General features: G+C 38.0%; 1 protein-coding gene across 1 annotated transcript in view; it reads left to right on the forward strand.

Moving 5' to 3' along the window:
• The window catches only part of PPARGC1B (PPARG coactivator 1 beta), a 516,583-nt gene that overhangs the window by 405,198 nt on the left and 90,791 nt on the right, over positions 1 to 20,594 (forward strand). The window contains exons 6-7 of the mRNA XM_044067742.1: positions 8,378 to 8,408; positions 15,985 to 16,049. Of these exons, the coding sequence (XP_043923677.1) occupies positions 8,378 to 8,408; positions 15,985 to 16,049 (96 nt within the window). The remainder of the gene's footprint in view (positions 1 to 8,377; positions 8,409 to 15,984; positions 16,050 to 20,594) is intronic.

Raw genomic sequence — 20,594 nt, forward strand, 5'->3', positions numbered from 1 at the left:
CCACCAGTAACAGCACTGAAATAAGGAAGGCATAATACAGTAAACCTCCAGTTACAGCACAGAAATAAGTAAGGCATAATAAGGTAAACCACCAGTAACAGCACTGAAATAAGGAAGGCATAATACAGTAAACCTCCAGTAACAGCACTGAAATAAGGAAGGTATAATGCAGTAAACCACCAGTAACAGCACTGAAATAAGGAAGGCATAATGTAGTAAACCACCAGTAACAACACTGAAATAAGGAAGGTATAATGCAGTAAACCGCCAGTAACAGCACTGAAATAAGGAAGGCATAATACAGTAAACCTCCAGTAACAACACTGAAATAAGGAGGGCATAATGCAGTAAACCACCAGTAACAGCACTGAAGTAAGGAAGGTATAATGCAGTAAACCACCAGTACCAGCACTGAAATAAGGAAGGCATAATACAGTAAACCTTCAATAACAGCACTGAAATAAGGAAGGCATAATGCAGTAAACCACCAGTGACAGCACTGAAATAAGGAAGGTATAATACAGTACACCACCAGTACCAGCACTGAAATAAGGAAGGCATAATACAGTAAACCTCCAGTAACAGCACCGAAATTAGGAAGTGTGGGGGTGCACTGGGGCTTTGTGCTGTCTTTCCTCTCCAGGAAAGTAATCACTTGTCCACCAACGAAAACCGTAACATATTACAACCATCGAAGTGGGGGGCTTTGACCCCACCCCTCCATTTAAATATACCAACTCCAAGATTGCACTACAGCGGAGAAAGGCAAAGTTCACCATGGTGGCCAAGTGGTTACGTTCCCCGGAGAGGAAAGTCGATGTTCCAGAACTTCATGCTTCTGCAGTTATGATGTTTTCATCTCACCGTGTTTAGAGTCAAAGAACTGGTCTCTGATGTTATCAAGGGGAACCATATATATATATTTATTTATATATATATATATGGGTCCCCTTCTAAAGACCGAACCGCCGATCCCCCGACACAGAAATCACCGACGCCAGATAACCGACATACTGACAGGGTGATTCGCCGACAGCGGAAAGACCGACAAGGGTAATGTGTGATCACGACCCGGTAAGTGTGCGACAGTGATGGATGTAGGAGTGGTCAGGTAAGTGAGTTAGGGTTAGGGTGCAGGTAGGTGAAGTGTGCGTTAGTGTCGGAGCTTGGGCTAGGGGTGGGTAAGTGAGTTAGGGTTAGGGTGCAGGTAGGTGAAGTGTGCGATAGTGTCGGAGCTTGGGCTAGGGGTGGGTAAGTGAGTTAGGGTTAGGGTGCAGGTAGGTGAAGTGTGCGATAGTGTCGGACCTTAGGGTTAGGGTTTGGGTCAGGGCTAGTGTGTATGCTATGTAGTGTAGTGTGTTGTTTACATTCCGTGTGTCGGTGTTATGGTGTTCGGTGTTTCGCGTTATCGGGTTTGTGTGTTGTCGGTTTTCTGGCGTCTGTGATTTCTGTGTCGGGGAATCGTCGGTTCGGTCTTTAGAAGTAGACCCATATATATATATATATATATATACATATACATACACACAAACACACACACAATAGAGTGTCTATATTACATCATCAAAGCTTCAGTTAATCGAATAACTAAAGCGTGATCTTGTAACATTGACAGCTAAAATTGTCGAATGGCCAATTCAACCAAGGAAAACACTGCCCTTGGCCGAATCAAAAAAAAAAAAAAAAACTTTACATCCAAAATCAAGTGGTGGGCTTCACTCCCCCCCACCCACCTATCTAAATATACCAACTACGAGATCACTCCAAATTGGAGAAATGGGCATACTCCACAAAATGGCCAAGGGAAGTGTTTCCCTGGGTTAAATTGTCCGTTCGACAATTTATGGTTTTGGTATTACAAATTTGAGCTTTAATTATTCGGTTAAGTAAGGCTTCGATCTTGTAATATAGAACATATATATATATATATATATATATATATATATATATATATATATATATATATATGGATTCACTTTATAATCACGAAATACTGAAATATCGAATTTCAGTATTTCGAGACTATAAAGACGAAACACCAAAAAACCGAAACCCAAAACCGCGACTGTTAAAGTACACACACAAACACAACTACATCCACCTCTGCACAACAATACAAACACACATACACACACTTAATATAAGCAGAGGGGCAAGCCCCCCTGTTCCCATCACACCCCCCTACTTACATATACTAACTCCAAGGTTGCACTAAATACCAACACACACACAAAACCCACCAGCATACATTCCACACCCTCCTCGCACAAACACACATCACACAGATACAAACACCACCACTCTCAACACTGACACACACACACACACTCACCTATGTACCCTAACCCATACCTAACACTCCCCGACACACTCACAAACACACAAACCATCCCCAAACCTCTTAAAAACACCACACTTACCTAACGCGCCATCAGTACAGTGGGTTAGACATTTCTGGGTTCGATATTCTGCAGTTTCGTGCATCTGCAGATTCAACACTTTGGTCTCGAGATACTGAAATTCGACATTTCAGTATTACTTTACCTAAAGCTCATTTGTCTGATATTCATTTCACAGAGACCAAATTACCTAAACTTCACTTCACTTAAAGTTCACTTTACTGAAAACTCATTTCACTGAGAATTAGTACTGGCAGTCTGTAGAGCACTGTAAGGCAAGTAAAAGGTATATGTCCTTTTCCCCACTGTATTGCCCTGCTTTCCTGCTACCCTTCTGTAGTGTTAAGTACAATACATTTTAGTAGTTTGAAAGTTGTGTTTCGACAGTCCTAGAGTTTTGTTATTGTTGCTCTTTAGTTGGTATTCCTGGAATTGTGAACCCTATCACAACATGGTCATCGCTGTTCAACTGCTGCTCATCTCTGCACTCATCAAATCACTTGAACTTGCTTTGCTACACAAAAGATAGCCTATTTCCTTGTTGAGGTCCACATTTTTTGTCCTGTTATTCTGCACTAGGGCTTCCACTATTTTCCACTCACTACTTTGCTCTGGTTTGAGTTCTGTCCAGTCCACTAGTAAAAGCTTTATATTATCCACAAAGAAAGGTTATTTTGTTTTGCCTTTCTATACAACTTGCTTCTGAGTCTGTTGTCCATCCTCCTCTTTTACTTATGAGCTCTGTATCTATAGCCAACTTTAGGCATCAGTGGACCCTCTGGTTGCTGGGGGCCCCAACCACAGCAAGTTATCATATCTTGATATTTTATTGCATGTCTGTCAAACCAACACAAACTAGACCAGGTGGGTCAAGTAACAGGCTTCATAATGCTATTAAATATTTTACCACTGACATAGTGCCCCTGGCTTAGTTAAATCCTGCTGGTTGTCAGTGTTTCCACTAAAACTAACAGCATAGCCAGCTTTAGGTTAACTGCAATACCCATGGTGGGCTTAATCATCCTGTACTGTGTGGGGTCCCACAAAAGCTGTTGCTGGTTAGGAAAAATGAGGAGAAAAAATGTATTAGTTTTCTGATTGCGCTGTTTGACTGAACAGGGCTGTGATATGACCTTTTTAGTATAAAGCTGATACTGAACATGAGCAGGGTAAGCACTAGAGGGATCAGCACCCCAGAGTGACTGATCTCAATGCACACCTTGATGTGGCCAGTATTTAGAGACTTTTTTTTTTTTTCAGGGAGTTTTATAAAAACTGCAGAACACCAGCTACTGTAACTCTCAACTTCTTTGCTCAAGAATTCTGGACAAAGGTTTGGCACTTGTCTCTAATGGACACTTGCATCCTGTAAATGGTTAATTTTCCAGGTCCCTGCTTGTCTGTTCTGTCTCCCAAGCCCCTGCTTACACTTTTCAGGTGTACCAGAACTTGTCAAAGATTTGGGATGCATGGTTGGGTTTAAAAAGACACTTGTCGTTAGCCTAGTAAACACATAGGAACCTATAATAGTAGCAGAATAAAGGCTCAAATTCAGCAACACATTTTAAATATTACTCCAATTCACTTAAAGTTAATAGAATACCACATTTTGCACCAACATACATTTTTTGGACAATAAGAAGTTTGAAACTCTGATCACTGGATTTACTGACTGTCTATAATCCTGAATGATTTACCAGCAAATCAAACTTTTTATGAGGGACAGATCAAAATTACGAGACAAAATCATGGATGGTATGTGAAATCTGGGACAGTGACAGGTATGCATTACTCCTCAGTGAGGTAAGTAAAAGTGATTTTCTCCCTTCTGCTGTTTGATGACTGCTAAACAGCAGTCATTGATCTGGTGTGGCATACCAGTGTTGCACAATGTATTGCCATTTGCTGAAATAAGTGCAAAGCTAGTATTGCTATTGCTTATGTTTGTGTGTGTAAAAAAAAAAACACTGATTTTTAACTAAGCATACACCCAGTAATGCCAGGACATACACATCACTCTTTTATCAGTAAAAATGCAATTAACAAGTAATTGTATGTCAAGTGAGGCATAAAATATATCACAGTGCATTCAGACATTTATATATTCAAGGAGTTTGGTGTCCCCAGTTCTCTAGACTGTATAAATGGATTTTAAATTGGACTCACTGGTGTTTTTGTCTCTCAACCACTCCAATTCTAAAAGTGGCCCTGCTCAGATGTGTGTGTACGGAAGGTTTCTGTAGGTTTTGTTGGGGCAGGGGATTGTGTTATCATTACTTTAATTTCCATCACAGTTAAACCTTAGAGGTGTGAACAGGAGATCATTATAGCTTGTGTTTGGACTGGAGACAGCGTGGTCATTGCTTCTTTTACTTTTCTTGCAGACCTCAGAGGTGTACAAAGAAGTTACTATAGCTTATGTAGAGGCAGTGTACTGTCTGGGTGCAACAAGTGGAATGCATTACTGTAACCATTATTTTTTCACTTTCCTCACAATCACGTATCAGGCACTTATACAAGTGGCTGCCTTGGGGGGTAGGGATGAGGAATCAAGAAGCATACTATGTATATGCATAACAGCAGTCACTTGAAATTCATGACTGTGGTCATTTGAACCACTGCTTTCATCGCAATCCAACATCAGAAGGATGAACAAGCAGTGACTGTCTTTTTAGGGATTAGGGAGGCAGACAATATTCCCATATAGGATATGTGTATCTTCATAACAACTACCTTGTTTATTGTGAGGTTCTATTTTGTCAGCTTTGAACACTAAGCCTTGAGCGCAAGTTATATCTTCCTTGAAAGAAAAAAAATAAGACTGAAACTATTTTCTTACTTATGATTTTTGTTTAGACCACCATTGGATTAAAAGGTTGGGAAAATGCTCTAAAATGCATCCCATCCACTGCTGGGGCCCCAGCATAATTGAGTTATTTTTAAATGGTTATTACTGTGCTGTCTTGGTCAGGAAAGGTGTATTGAAGTCAAGCAAGGAAAACTGAAGTTGAAAAGCAACACACACTGAATTTCTTTCCTTAGTCATAATTTCTGTTCAAGCCATCATTTGATAAAAAGGCTGTGTACAAAAAAATTAAAATGCACTTCAGAACATACAGAATGGTATGGCATCATAAGAAAGCTAATGAGTTAAGGCAAAATCTGAGAAAAGAAAGAAAAAAGTAATGTGCATGGTGTGGGGAACCCAAGGTGGTAGGAACAGAGGGGAACACCGAAGGGTGTGTGTGTGTGTGTGTGTGTGTGTGTGTGTGTGTGTGTGTGTGTGTGTGTGTGTGTGTGTGTGTGTGTGTGTGTGTGTGTGTTGGAGTGGGACACAGTTGAAACAGTACATAGTGTCTAGGGCACCATTTCACCTAAGTCCAGCTCTGTACCTAGCCCCGTTTTAATTTATCATTGTTGCAACTAAATGCCAGTATCTGTGAATGTCCCTTTGTGAGATGGGCCAACATAATATAGTACACGGGATTGTTGTAATATGAGTAATGTAGCTACAGGTCAGTGTGTGTGTACTACTCCTAAAAGTTCAGATCATGAACTAAAAGTTTGCTTAGAAGGGGTGGTTGTGACAGGGTGATACTAAACTTAGAAGTGACCAGGGTTCCCTCAACTTGACGTTTGCTGGGGACCCACAAAATGTTAAGAATGGCCCTGTCTGTATTCCAGAGATTCTCACAAAAAATGCTCTGCATCTCCTCCCATCCTCATAGATATCAAATCCTTCCTTCCCTATTTTCTTCTTTTTCTTCATTATGTACACGAAAGCAGGTGTGCAGATACAGAAACGTCATCATGGTTAAGCACAGAAGTTAATATACCACAGGCGTGATGAAATAGTTTGCCTCTGTGTGTTGTTTTTATTCACTCTAAAGCCATATACTGAGTGTTAGAAATACTTAGGTGCGGTTAAGAAACAGCTGCTAAATGGTCAAAAATGTTTGGCTTTGTGCATATGAATTTATATTGCATTATTTCTCAGTAAGTGCAGCTCTGCTCAGCTGACATGTATCTGACATGCTAACTGTTGGCTAATCTGAAGTCATCTGCAGGAAGTTTTTCTTTTCTTAGAATTTCATTGAAGAAGAGAAAGAGTTATGTTTCTTTACAATTTTCACCTTAACTGACTAGGTGTAGACATCGGTTATTATGTGCATGGTGAATCAAAATTATGTTTTTTTTTTTCAGTCAGGTGGTGTGGAAATTTTTCGGAAATGTGGATCAGCAGATAATTTCAAATCACATAACATTTCTTTAAGACAAACTTCAACCTCATGCATTTTACCTACTTAGCTCAGGCTGGCAGAGTGAGCATTACTCTTTTTGTGCTTTGCTTGATTTCTTTTGATGGTACCGTGACATACTCCAGCTTTTACACCCTTTCATCCATGACTAAACAGTTTGGATTGTGTAACCTATGGGTGAACAAAGACTGAACTCTCAGGCTTCATTTACCTCAACCCGCTAAGAATCAGAGTTCCTTCATAGGGACTCATTGTCTATGAGTTTCATCAGCAGTGATGTCCATTTCAGGGGTAATTCTCCCTTTCTTAGAATCGGTGTCACTGTACAGTTGATATATATGTTTGTGAAGCACCCCACATTGGTTGGTGCAGGGAGACGTGCCCCACTGCAAAAGAATCCACTTAAAAAGTGATTTGTAGGTAACCATTTGTAAAGTGTGGAGCCATAAGATTGAGTCACAAAACATAGAGAATGAATGTCTGAAAAAAATAAATATACTAAGTCTGAGATGGACATTTTCCAGAATATTTTCTTATCTTATCTCCAAGGTATGATGAAGTTCAGAGGGTGTGGGGGACTTCCCCCATGAGGGATGCAGAGGGGCTTGCCCCAATCTAAAAAGACATTCACAGTAGAAGAGTGATGTTTGTGATTCATTCTTTTTCAGCTTTGTTTTTTTTTTTTTGTGTGTGGGGGTGCTAACCTTTCAAAGGGAGGCATTTTTTTGGGCTGCTTCTTTTGGGAATATGGCTTGGAGATTTTGATCATCAGCTCGTTGGGAATCATCCACTCATAGTAGAAGTATTTGGAGTATCTCAAGTGTTCATTTGGTGTACCAGTTTCACCCAGCACTTGTAAGCGGTCTTGCCTTGTTTGGGTGTGTTTGTTGCCCCCACCAGTGAAAGTAGTAGTGTCTTGCGCAGCTGAGCATCCGTTAATGCTTGCAGCATCAACAAACATCTAGCTACCTTTGTATTAGGTATTGCTCAGCATAGCTGGAGGAGAGCTAGCTTTTCTACAGTATGTTCTGTATGTTTGAGAGATAATCCTTTTGGATGAAGAGCTTGTGGTTAACACTTAAATGAATGCTCATAAGTCATCACAGAGAGTGAGAGACAAGCAATGACTGTAAATATATGGTAAGATATAGTAGCCATTTCTCCATTAGCAGTTATCTTCTGCCAGAACAACTACATGTCACTTTTGCAAATGGTATCTATCACTTTCTGTGAACTCCCATGTTGCATGAAAAACTCCGTTTCATTTGATATTTGTTTTGTTGAAGGCATGCAGTATTTATTTTGATCCATATCAGAATTCCTGTTCTCTTCTGTCATTCGCTTTTGTCCTCTGGTACATGCATGTGTGTGTGGTTTAGTTTTTAAGTGTTTTCCTATCTTTATGTGATGAAAATGAGCATACCCTGTACAGAAATCTGATGTAAACAGTTTTATGATAATATGTAACAGTGTAAAAGGCCTGCCTGGGTAGTCAGTATTCTCTGTAAAATAATAATTTTGTAAGTGTAATTATAAAGGCTGTAGAGAATGTACAGTGGGTGCTGCTCAGATCTGATATCAGTTCAAGGTCAGTACATTTCTCACTCTGTTATAACACATTTTTCAGATAGTGACATGTTTTAAATCAAATGCATTGTTATTCTGTAATCTGTTAGTAGTAATAAGTTACTAGTGTTTTCTCTGTGCTTTGTTTTTCAGAGAGACCCAAGTTCCTGCCATTGCCCCAAAGGTGAGTGCTGAATACCTCCTACTTTTATGGCTTTATTGATCAGAAAAAAATCAATGTCTAGGCTGGAAAGAGCTTTAACCGTCCCTTTCTGAAAGATTCCTTTGCTTTTCAAGCAGCCCTCCAGTATCTTCTTTTTTGTTTTGTATGTATACTTGCAGTGAATTAGGAAAAGAACCTGAGCTGTTATTAACAAAGAGAATTAACAAAAACGTGTATAGATATTTCTGTCATAAAGAAGAAAAATGAATCAGTTATCTCGCTCAGGAATGCTTCTCTGGCTTACAGATTTAATGTCTGTGTACATGATTGATAGAATGTCTTAAGTAAGACTTTAAATGAATCCCACAGGACAATGTTAGTTACTTCACCATTCATGTTTATTTGTAGGAAATTTCTGATCTCTTTAACATACCAACTTTTGAATCCTTTTATTGTAATAATGTACACTGGTAATTTCCTGTGATGTATTAGACTGTCAGTTTTTAAAATAACATTAAAAATTATAGCGTTATGGTCTGATGATGCACACAAAACTATTAAAACTTCTCTGATATGTGATAACAGATTGTTTGAGACAAAACTTTGATCAATATTTATTTATGTTCCGTATTTATATGAATAATGTTAAAAGTGAGTTTCTTTTTCTTTGCTCATATATATCCTTTAAATTCATTAGATTTGCAAAATCCATTAAGCGTATGGCTGAAGATGTGATTCTCAGCTTTCTGTCGGCAGTGGAATCTTTGATAAAATACACTTAAAATCACCAGGCATTGTAACCTCGCCTTCCATATAATAGACTATAGAATCTAAATAAGTTTTTGTATCTTTATCTCCAACACCTGGAATCCAATAAGAGTTCACCAATGTGTACAGTTTTCTGTTTCATTCAGTTATAACAATGCTTAACATACCATTTTTATTAACAGAGGTATCTTTTACTTTAGGCATTACTGGTTCATTCTTCCATAAAATGATGGTGCCTCTTCTTTTAGCTCAAAAGCCAAAACCTGACAAAACCAAATAATTCTTTTTTATTTACATCTTTTTAAGTAAATGTGTTTCCTGTAGAAATTCTATTTGAGCTTTATCTAATTGGAAGTATTTGAACAGACTCCCCCTCTTTACTGGATTATTCAATCCATTAATATTAATAGATATGCATTCAGAATCAGACATTTATACAACGGAGGAAAAAAAACACAGGTATGAAATTGCATTTATGTACAGAACTTATTATGTACTTTATATATAACAGATCTGTATTGAATGTTTGAACATTCAAAATTCCAAATCTCATATGGTCGACACCATATGATTGGATTTTTAAATGTGTGAACATTGTAATGGAGATCTTTGTACAGTGTGGAATGGAAAGATTTCCCTTTTCTGCACTGTAGTGCGATCTCGGAGTTAGTATATTTAAAGAGTGGGGGGTGCAGGTGGGCTTGCCCTCCCTACTTAGAACGTATAGGTAATTATGTGTAATTTATTTATTTATTTTTATTAGATATTCAAATTTTTGCAGGTTCGATCATATGGTGTTGACCGTATGTTAGTCGAACTTTCAGACATTTGAGTATCTAATATAGACCCTATATAACAATATAAAATCTTCAGCTATGGAAAAAATTTGAAACCAATAAAAAATTACCTAATAATATAAGCCTAAAACATTCTACCATGGAATAAGGTATTCCTAGTTTGTTGAAAAAGACAAACAAACTATCTCTCAAACTCTCCATTAGACTAACAAAGCTTAGCTTAAGCTTCTGATTTATATTAATGTGTCTCATATTTTAGTATGCATCATCTCAAAAGAGTCTGTCAGTGAGCTGTTATGAATAAGAAAAGTTAAACAGGTATTTGGGATCTTTATTGTAAGTTGACCAAACTGAATATCTCTAGAGTTATCTTTCCCTGTACCTTATATTATCTCCCTGGTCTACTATAGGGAGGAAGTCAGTTGTTATTTTCATATTTATTAATTTATAGGTCAGATGATTTTATATTTTTTCTGTTTCATTTACTATGAGTAAAGCTGTACATAGGATCATAAGTTCATAAATTAGTAACAGGCTAACTATCCCTGTGAGCCATTCTAAGCGCAGCCAATTATCCCATGTGAGAATCAAACCCTGAACCTTGTGCCTATAAGATGAACACCTTAACCACTATGCCAACCTCCCACATTTATAGACATATTTATATTCTTTAAGTATATACATATTTACTTGTTCTGATCTCTTTCTATTTCTGCTTGTATACTATGTCTTGCGCCATTACTGTAGCTGTACCCACCAGGAAGAAGTACAGAACTAACTCAAAAAACAAGCCACCCTGGTGGAAACACAAAATCAATAGGTTGTATAACAGGAGGAAGAAAATCATGACAAAAATTAGGATGTACAGAACCCAGCAGGATAAAAGCACTCTCATCAAACTAAACAAACAACCCTGAGGACAAATAAAGTCTACCAAAGCCAAGTTTGAGGCAAGTCAGGTCTCCCAGGCCAAGGACAACCACAACACATTCTTTAGCTATGTCCACAACCTCAAAGGCAATACACAACTGTGTGCGGAGCTCATTGTAAATGGAGCCAGCTATACCAAGCCAAAAAATATAGCAAACCTCCTGGCTAATAAATTCACCTCCAACTTTACCTCTCTCTCCCCCTCAACCTTCCCTCAGGAAATATCATCAAATATAACTCCCCCTACTATCACTAGGGATCAGGTCCTTAATGCTCTCTCTAAGACCAAGAACACTGCATCAATGGGCCCAGACAATATCCCAGTATGTCTTATAAATAGCATGAAACATGATTTATCAGGGCCTCTGGAATTACTCTTTAATTGTAGCTTTCAAACTGGCTTTGTGCCTCATGAATGAAGAAAGGCAACAGTCATTGCTGTGCACAAAGGTGGGCCATGTACAGACCCTGAAAACTACAGATGCCTACGTTTCACCAATCTTATATATAAAGCCATGGAAAGAATTATCATGGAGATGATCGGTAGACATATAGTAAACCTAAAGTTACTGGACCCAACCCAGTTTGGTTTTGTCAAGGGCAGATCATGCCTACTCAACCTGCAGACTTCTTTGAGAAGATCACCAAAGTAATGGATGAGGGCAAAATCGTTCACACTGCCTACCTTGATCTGACCAAGGCATTTGACACAATACCCCACTCGGGCAGTGTTGACATTCTCAAGAAGTTAGGTACAAACCTGTATGTCACCCAGTGGATAGCCATCTGGCTCACAGACAGGACCCAGAAAGTTAGAATTGGGGAACCCACCTCTACAAAGAGACCAGTCACAAGTGCAGTCCCTCAGGGATCAGTCCTTGCACCACTCCTTTTTGGCATTTACTTCTCAGAAGTCAAGGCCAATGTCACTGGTCTCTTGCTGACTAAATTTGCAGATGATTGCAAATTAGGAACTGTCATTGAATCTCACACTGACACAAATGTTCTTCAGGAGGGGCTGACACAGACAAACAACTGGTGTCAGAGCCATGGACTAAAACTAAATGCCAAAAAATGCATAATAGTATCCTTTGGGAAGTCATCCATCCCTAGTAACTATCATATTGACAATGCACCCCTTAAAGTTGACACAGTAGTCAGGGAGTTAGGGACACACATAGATAGTAATCTAGCCTTTGACCATCACGTGTATACAGTGGAGAGGAAATCATTCTATGCTGCGCAACTTATAAACAAAGGTATGGCATCTAAGTCTAAGGAAGTCATCAGTCCACTCTATTCGACATTTATCAGACCTATCATTGAGTACAGTGCCCCCTTTGGTATGTACCTAACCAAGCATATCCAACACTTCCACAGAGGTTCCTCACTAAAAGAATAGAGGGCGTAAGTAAAATGTCCTATTCAGACCGCCTCAAGCCCTATCCCTGTATTTTGTCCCCTACAGGCTTTTGAGGGGAGATCTATGCTTGGCATACAGGGCATTGTCAGGCTGCACTCTGATGGACCCCCTGCATATACAAAACAAACAGCACCAGAATTACCCATTCTAAAGTTTTAAACCTTGCTTGTGATATAAATAGGACCTGCTGCTGAGATAGGTATGTATCCCAAGGACTAACCCCTCTATGGAACAGGCTCCCCATCCATGTGAAGCAGAGTTCCTCCCTAACCCAATTTAAGTGCAACTTGGACAATTGGATGGGACACCCAAAATTCATCCCTGGTTTGGCACCTATGTCTCTAATGGACACAGGCAACCTGTAAATGGTTCATCTCCCAGACCCATGCTTACACTTATCAAGAGTATCAGAACTTGTCAGAGATTTGCATGGCTAGGCTTAAAAAGGCCCTTGTGGTCATTAGCCTAGTAAACACATATGAACCTATTTTCCTAGGTTTTATATTTTAGCTATAATCCTGTTGTAGAGTATCATATAATAGAACTTTTATATTTACCCTTACATATTTGATACTCTTTAATCTAGTACTACTGTTAGAATCAGTCCTATTTTTCCTTAAATGTTATGTCTAATAATTTCTGAACAAACATATGAAATATCTTTCCTTTTAAGATTCAAATTTTCCATAATAAATTGTTCTGAGATATTGTAGTAACTTTTATAGATGTAAAATGCTATTTTTTTATACTTTATAGCATAGCATGTCTTCCCTGGGTGCTATTGCATGTCAGGTATATATATCAGTTGCACCCTACTGGACTGTTGTAAGAACCCATAATGTAATTTAACATGCAGTGTCATTTGTTGCATCTTGTATTATATTTAATAGTGCAGTACTCCACTCTGCCAAGATATCAGATTGTGCCACCTAACATAAGTTAAATCACAATAATGATTAACTTTTAAGATGAATAGTTTAACCTTTCAAACTCTAAGTGAAATAAGTGGCTTTAATATCACGTATAGCTAAAAGAATCAAACTTTAACATTTAAAAAGGGAACTAGTAACCATTTGAAGTAGAGAAAGAAATAAATAAATCATTTACCTTGTAAAGAGTAATGTGCAGCACTATTCATTAAGTATTCAAGCACTTATTTAAATTAATATGAATTCATAACCATGAAATTCATTCATTTTCATTTGTCCTTCAGTTTTTACTGTTTTTGTCTTTTATTAACCAACCATCTCTTGTTGCATTTCTCTTCAAATATGTTGATTGATTCCAGTCTGTTTCTTCTGTTTTTTCTAGTATTTTATTTTTCTTTATAAAGCCCATCGCATCTTCCAAGGTGTTAAAAATCTTCTTTCCTTCGGGAAGGTGAAGTCTTATTTCTGCTGGAAATAAGATTTGTGCTTTAATATTGTTTTTCTTTAAACTTTTAACAAGTGGCACACATGCTTTTCTCTTGGACATCACTAATGTAGAATAGTCATTATCAAATCATATAGTATTTCCATTAATTTTAACTGGATAATTAGTCCATGCAGCTTTTAAGACAAAATCCTTATCCTGACTTGAGAAAAATCTTAAGATCACTGACCTTGGTGAAGGTGTTTTTTTTTCTTTAAAGATGAGTTGGAAAGTGATCTGTGTGCCCTTTCAATGCCAAAGGAGAAAGCTTCAGGCAGGTTAAAAATTTTAGGCAGCCAGGTATTAAGGAATCAAATCATACTATCTCCTTTTCCAGGAATTCCATAAATCCTGATGTTATTCCTTCTAGATCTGTTCTCTAGGTTTTCTATTTTATACAAGAATAAGTTGTTTTGTTTCAGAAGAAATTCAGTGTTATTCTCATTTTCAAGTAATCGTCCATCAAAATCAGACATTTCATCTTCTAGACTCAAGATCTGTGATGATTGTTGTTTAAGAGATTCACTCAGCACTTCAACTTGTTTTTTTACATTCCTCTTTGAAGTTGTCCATTGGTGCTTTAATTTATTAGTCTTTACAGATAACTCACTGATGTTAATTAGCATAGCCTGTATGCGTGTTTTTTTTTCATAGTACTGTCCTGTACACTGGGCTTAGAGTGGCTCATTCTGAGAAAATTAGTTCTTTCTAGTTTTCTTGAAAGGAAAATCTAATCAAAAGAGTTTCAAACTTGTTATTTTTGTAGTAAACCTTTCAGCAGATGTTCAACTAGAAATCCATTAAGTTTTGAAAGATTCTATTTGAGTTTTTTAGTAAAAATCCTGTCAGAGATGTTAAAATGAAGCAGAGCTACAAACAGTGCTGTTAACTGGTCATCATCTTGCCCACCCCCCACACACACTTTAGGTTTTCTAAAGCTGCTAGTCCCAGAGGCTTATTTCTGTCACTCACTTGAATTATAATGTAATTTGATAGTTTTGTTTTATTTTTGGAAATAAAGCCATGCCTTTTCCTGGATTCAGCTACCATACTAGATTTTGAGAAAAGTTTTAAGTGGTTAAGGTATCTTTCTGAGTCATCTTTCATTGAGTTTTGACTTGATAAACCTGTTTAAGTGAACAAGGTTTCGCTAATAATTTTTTTTTCTGGAGGAGGCAACCCCTATCCTCGATGCAGCCCTAATACTGCTGATGCTGCAAATTTATAGGAAAAGTTAAAACATTGTCTATGACAGCATGTGTAATTAAATGAGCTCTTCAGAGTGTATTTCATGTGTAATTAAATAAGCTCTTCAGAGTGTATTTCAATTAAACATGCTTACAGAACTAAGGCGCCCTGAATTTATTGGGTGGTTTTAAGTGGTGTAAACCTTGGCTCTAGATGACTGTCACTGTTGAAGTGAAACCCTGACCCCATGTGCAAAAATGGGAAAAGGGCTTGTAGATGGATGGATTTTAAGTTACAATTAACAGATGCTGATGGTTAGGGGGATAAACCTGATAATGTAGGCTGCTACATTTGACTCTTGAGTTTTATTTTTATACATGAGAAACCAGGATCTGCAGGTCTATTTTCTGTATAATTTTATCAGCCAACACAGGAAAAGCATACAAAGCATATTTTAAAGGGGGGGGGGGCTGTAGCCTGTTATGCTTTAAACCTTGTACCTCCTAATACCTTCTGGGCATTATTATTTTAAGTTAGTTTTAAAATTGCTGCACAGTCTCTGAGTAGGATCACACCTATATAATAACAACAACCAGTAGTTACAAGCTGTTTATTAAAGTACTGTGGAAGTGTAATCAGAACAATGACTGTTTATCTGAACCTTGACAATGAGGCAAGAGAGGAGGAGAACTATGACTCCTAAGGCTGTTAATATGTTTATATTTTACATTGTGATAATATTACAATGTACTGGAATGTGACTTGTACTGAGTTAATTAAAATGAAAATTATTAGTATTATGCAAAGAATTTCTGAGATGCATGTCACCTTTTGCTACTTTGTAGGAACAGTCTCTACTTTACTTTTGGAATTTGTGTTTTGCCACTGTTTCCTTTCCTTTAAACTTATCTGCTAATCTTTGACTCAGTAGACCAAGTAAAATAAATGTTAGAGATATAGTTTTGTTTGTTTTTTTGATAAGTATATTCTTCTAAGATTTGCAAGTTTTTTGGAATGTGAAAGAACAGAAATACTTTCCAAATATTTCTAATCCACTTTTTAATCTATCTTTCCTCAGTGAGACACCATTTCCAAATAAAACCTTTGAGCAAACACTGACTGTTGAGCTCTGTGGAACAGCGGGTGAGTTTTATTTTCACTGTATGTATTTATGTATGTATATGTGCAGCTTATTTGCATGCAGCTTTTATCACTGCGTAGGAAGGAGAGATACTGTGGTCATGTACTCAGCTGTTCAAATGGTATTATTTGCATCTCAGTATTCACTACTATTGTCCTGACTTAATCTTAGTACAAACCTAATGTCCTTTTGTGTCTCCTCTTGCCAGCCAGCATTGTTCCTGTATCTGTGCCTGCTTCATGAATACTTGCCATATGAAATGCACATACAGATGTTTTAGTTGGATTGGCTAGCTACTGTATCTCATTTTACCCATCCTGTTTCTAAACATGTTAACCTGTTTAAGGTGACTTTATAACTTAATGTTTGATTCTGGGGCCACCGATAATGAATTTGCCTACAGATCCCACATTATGAGGAATCACCGTTATTTTGCAATAGGAACTTCAGTAACATTCTAAAATATAAACTATGACCTGTGCTACAGGTATACACTATACTTTCGGTGCTATACTTCATATATGAATACTTGTTACTCACTGTTCCTTCTATTGTATCTAAACACATTCATAGTGCCACTCAGGTCTATATCTCTCATTTCAATGAAAACAGGTAGAAAAGTGTTTTAATAGTTTATTGTCCCACAACACCTCTTGTGAAACCACATGTTCCATTATCTCATTAAGTTTTCACTTATATATTTTTTTCTTTTTTTCAAGCCCTTCCTTTTATAACTATCCCTATTCTCATTCCCTTCTACTTACCAAAGTTCTAATTGTGTCTCCCTATTAGCAATTTCGCATAAAGACTGCTTGCCCATTCAGCAAGTTGTGGGAATATGAAGGACAGCTCCCTCATCTGGAGGAGAATGACCCATTTTCTCCAGCTAGCACCCTTATGTATAGTTGCATAAATGTAGGGCTGAAGCATTTCCAGGGCTAGTCCATAACTATCTTTAGCCATGACTACTGTCTTTCCGATAGCTTACACTAAGGAATGATAGCATTTTGGTTAGTTCTCATACCCACCCTGCAGAATCAGGACAGCTATATTCCTAGGATTAAACTGTTGTATCTTTTCATTCATTAATGATGGTGGGAAAAATAAAATTTGTGTATCTAAACTGTTGTCATGCACAAGTTTTGTCCATTAAAATTTGCCTCTTAATCATAAAAGAATCACTTAAATTGTCCCAGACTAAATCAGATATGTGTCCATGGGCATGCATGTGAGTGTGCGTGTGTGTGTGTGTGTGTGTGTGTGTGTGTGTGTGTGTGTGTGTGTGTGTGTGTGTGTGTGAGTGTGTGTGTGTCTGTGTGTGTGTGTGTGTGTGTGTGTGTGTGTGTGTGTGTGTGTGTGTGTGTGTGTGTGTGTGTGTGTGTGTGTGTGTGTGTGTGAGACTATGTTTGGAGGGGGAGTACTTATCATCATCTAGTATTGTGTGACAAAATCAGCATTAGTTTTGATGATGACCTATAATTGCTGGGAATTAACAGGGGTGAGTTGCTATTAAGCATCATCAGAGTGCTGTTGATTCTTCAGACAGGACACTTTAACAGTTAATAGCAGTAAGTTGGTGGGGTTGATACAGCGGTGGGAATACTGTAGACCAGAGCTGGTCAGATTCTGTTATGAATCACGCACATGACCTTCATTCATTTTCTGATTGTGCCTTAATTTAGTTTATGGTGGAGTGGGAGGTAGAGCCTATCCCAGCATTCACTGGGCATAATGCAGAAATAATCCTGAAAGAGGAGCCATATTATTACAGTATTGAACACATTCAATTATAGTCACATATCACCTATACCTATGGGCAGTTTGGAAGTGTGCCATTCTACCTGTGGCACAACTTTTGTTTTGTTTTGTTTTTTGGAGAGGGATATGTGGGAAGATTCAAGGACCTAACGAAAACCTACCCAGACATAGGGAGAATATATAGACTTTGCACAGAAGGCATCCTAGTTGAAAAATGAACTATGCACTAGAAAATCTAGTACTGTGAAGCAGCAACACCAACCACCACTGTGCCGACCTTCAAGTAACATCTGGATCATGATTCTATGGACACCTAGTGAAAAATATAAATACAGAGTGAAAGAATACTGCTTTTACTTCCTGCAGCATATTCTGTTATTGTCAGATTCTGCCTGAGTAACTGAATTCAGGATTCTTTTTTCTATTTTTTTTTCTGGTGGGGGAGTAATATAGGTCTAAAGTGAGGCAATATCTATAGGAAGAATATAGGAGAGAGCAGTGCCCAAGAGTCTGCTATTCCTTGGGGATGCATAGTTGCCTTTTTTGATAAATGGTTAAATTAGGTTGCAACTGAAAACATCAAAATCCAAATATGCATACTTCTTTTAGACAAGTAATTGGATGCTAAAACAAGAGAAATTCAACAGTGTGTTTTAGTTTTGCACTAAGTAGGCAAGAATGGTTAATAGGTTTAGGTTAATACAGTTTTCCAAAAGTTCACATCTTCCAGGAGTGCAGCTAGCCATTGCCATCCTTATCCATACTGATAACAGAAAACGTAAAAATGGAAGAAACTGGTCAGAAGAGAAAGGTACCATAGTCTGATGAGAATGAAACAGAAAAGAATAGTTGGCTACAGCTAACTGGAGAAACAACACATAAACAGTGCTGCAAACTGTGTTTGGAAACTGCCAAGAAAAGTAGAAGGAGGGGATTGGTATTCAAGGACAGGACATTGCAGAAGTCTGCCCACAGGGACTAAACAAGTTGTTTCCATTAGTGATATGTCTGTCTGAAGGAAAACAAGCCTGTTTTGAGATTTCTTATTAATTAATTTAATCAACTGTGTATTGATGTAGTTGAGGGAGAATTTATGTGAGTGGGGACAAAATTCCTGATAGTGTCTAAAGGTAACAGAATAGGGAAAGGATGGAGATCTTCGGATGACAGTGATACAACCTACCAATTATAAAATAGTTTTTTTTTTTGCATGGAAACATAGTAGCTGGCACCTAAACATGCAGTTTGGCAATGGCAGTACACTGATACAGATGTAGCATTTTGTTTTTTGACACAGGCAACCTTCTTTCAGTTAGTTGTGTGCCTGGCAGTTTAGTTGGGAGAGAAGGGTAATTTGGGATGCACTGCATTGGTTCAGCATAGGGGGTAATATACAGTGGTCTGCAGCCAGTGTGTGTGTGTGTGTATACATGTTAGAAACTTAAAATATGGTTTCCTAACATCTTCTGGATGTCAGCTGGAATGCTGGCTCTCTTCTTCTTTTCACTAAGTCTCAGGATGCTGCAGGTCAGGGAAAAACTGGGGCACCATGGATGAAGGCTTGATGGTTGCTGAGGAGGCAATTCATGGCCCTAATAGTATTTAACTGGACAGTAAACACTGCATTATGCTATGTCAGCAAATACAAATTAAATCATGGTGGTTTAGCTGGGCAAATTTAATGATCAAAAGACCAAAATTTGCTGGAATTCTAAAATGTTTGGTGACCTGAGGTATTTGGACATAGTGTCAAATTTGTTTCTGAAATGTACTGAACATATCTGCAACAAGGGTGACAAACTAAGCAGCTGCAATGTTTTTATTTTACTTATTTGGGTGAGTGGTGTCCTGTACAGGGCAGTAACTGGGCTATAGACCAAAGCTATTTTATAGTCCAGTGGTGCAAGGTTTTGTTCCCTCAGCATTCATTGCCTAACTGTTGCAACTCTGAGCAAGTTACTTAATCAGGCATTACTCTCAGGCTTAGTCTGAAAAAGGTCTATGGAGATTAGTGCTCTAGCCCAGAAAACATACACAGATAATAAAAAAAATAAAATAAAACAAGTGTTTCAGCTTCCCTAGTGTTACAGTCTTCTGATACAACAGACTCAATTTAATTTTATTGTATGTATGTATGTATGTATGTGTGTGTGTGTGTTTGTGTGTGTGTGTGTGTGTGTGTGTGTGTGTGTGTGTGTGTGTGTGTGTGTGTGTGTGTGTGTGAGACTGTCTGATTTTGCAATATCATTAAGGACATACACTTAATAGTATTCCAAGCCTTGAAAAATTGAGGTGTGGTTTGAGTTTCCATCTGCAAATAATTTTGCATCGATTTATTTCCTCCTTGCTCCAGATACAACAAATATAAAACTAAATGCCAAGAAAATTAATAATAGTGTCCTTTGCGAAGTCAACCTCCCCTGGTAACTGTCATATGGACAAAACACCCCTAAGAGCTGACCCAGTAGTCAGGGACTTGGGGACACACATAGACAGTAATCTAGCCTTTGACCATCATGTGTCTACAGTATTGAGGAGATCATTCTATGTGACATAGTTATGGCATCTAGGTCCAAGGAAGTCATCATTCCACTGTATTTGACATTCATCAGACCTATCATTGAGTACTATACCCCATTTGGTGTGTACTTAACCAGGCATATCCAAGAAACGGAACATCCACAGAGGTTCCTCACTAAAAAAATATAGGACATAAATAACATGTCCTGTGCAGACTGCCTCAAGGGCCTATCCCTGTATTCTGTCTCCTACAAGCTGTTGAGAGGAGA

This window comes from Protopterus annectens, chromosome 3.part1, assembly GCF_019279795.1.
Source record: "Protopterus annectens isolate FY-2018-M chromosome 3.part1, PAN1.0, whole genome shotgun sequence".
NCBI lineage: Eukaryota > Metazoa > Chordata > Ceratodontiformes > Protopteridae > Protopterus > Protopterus annectens.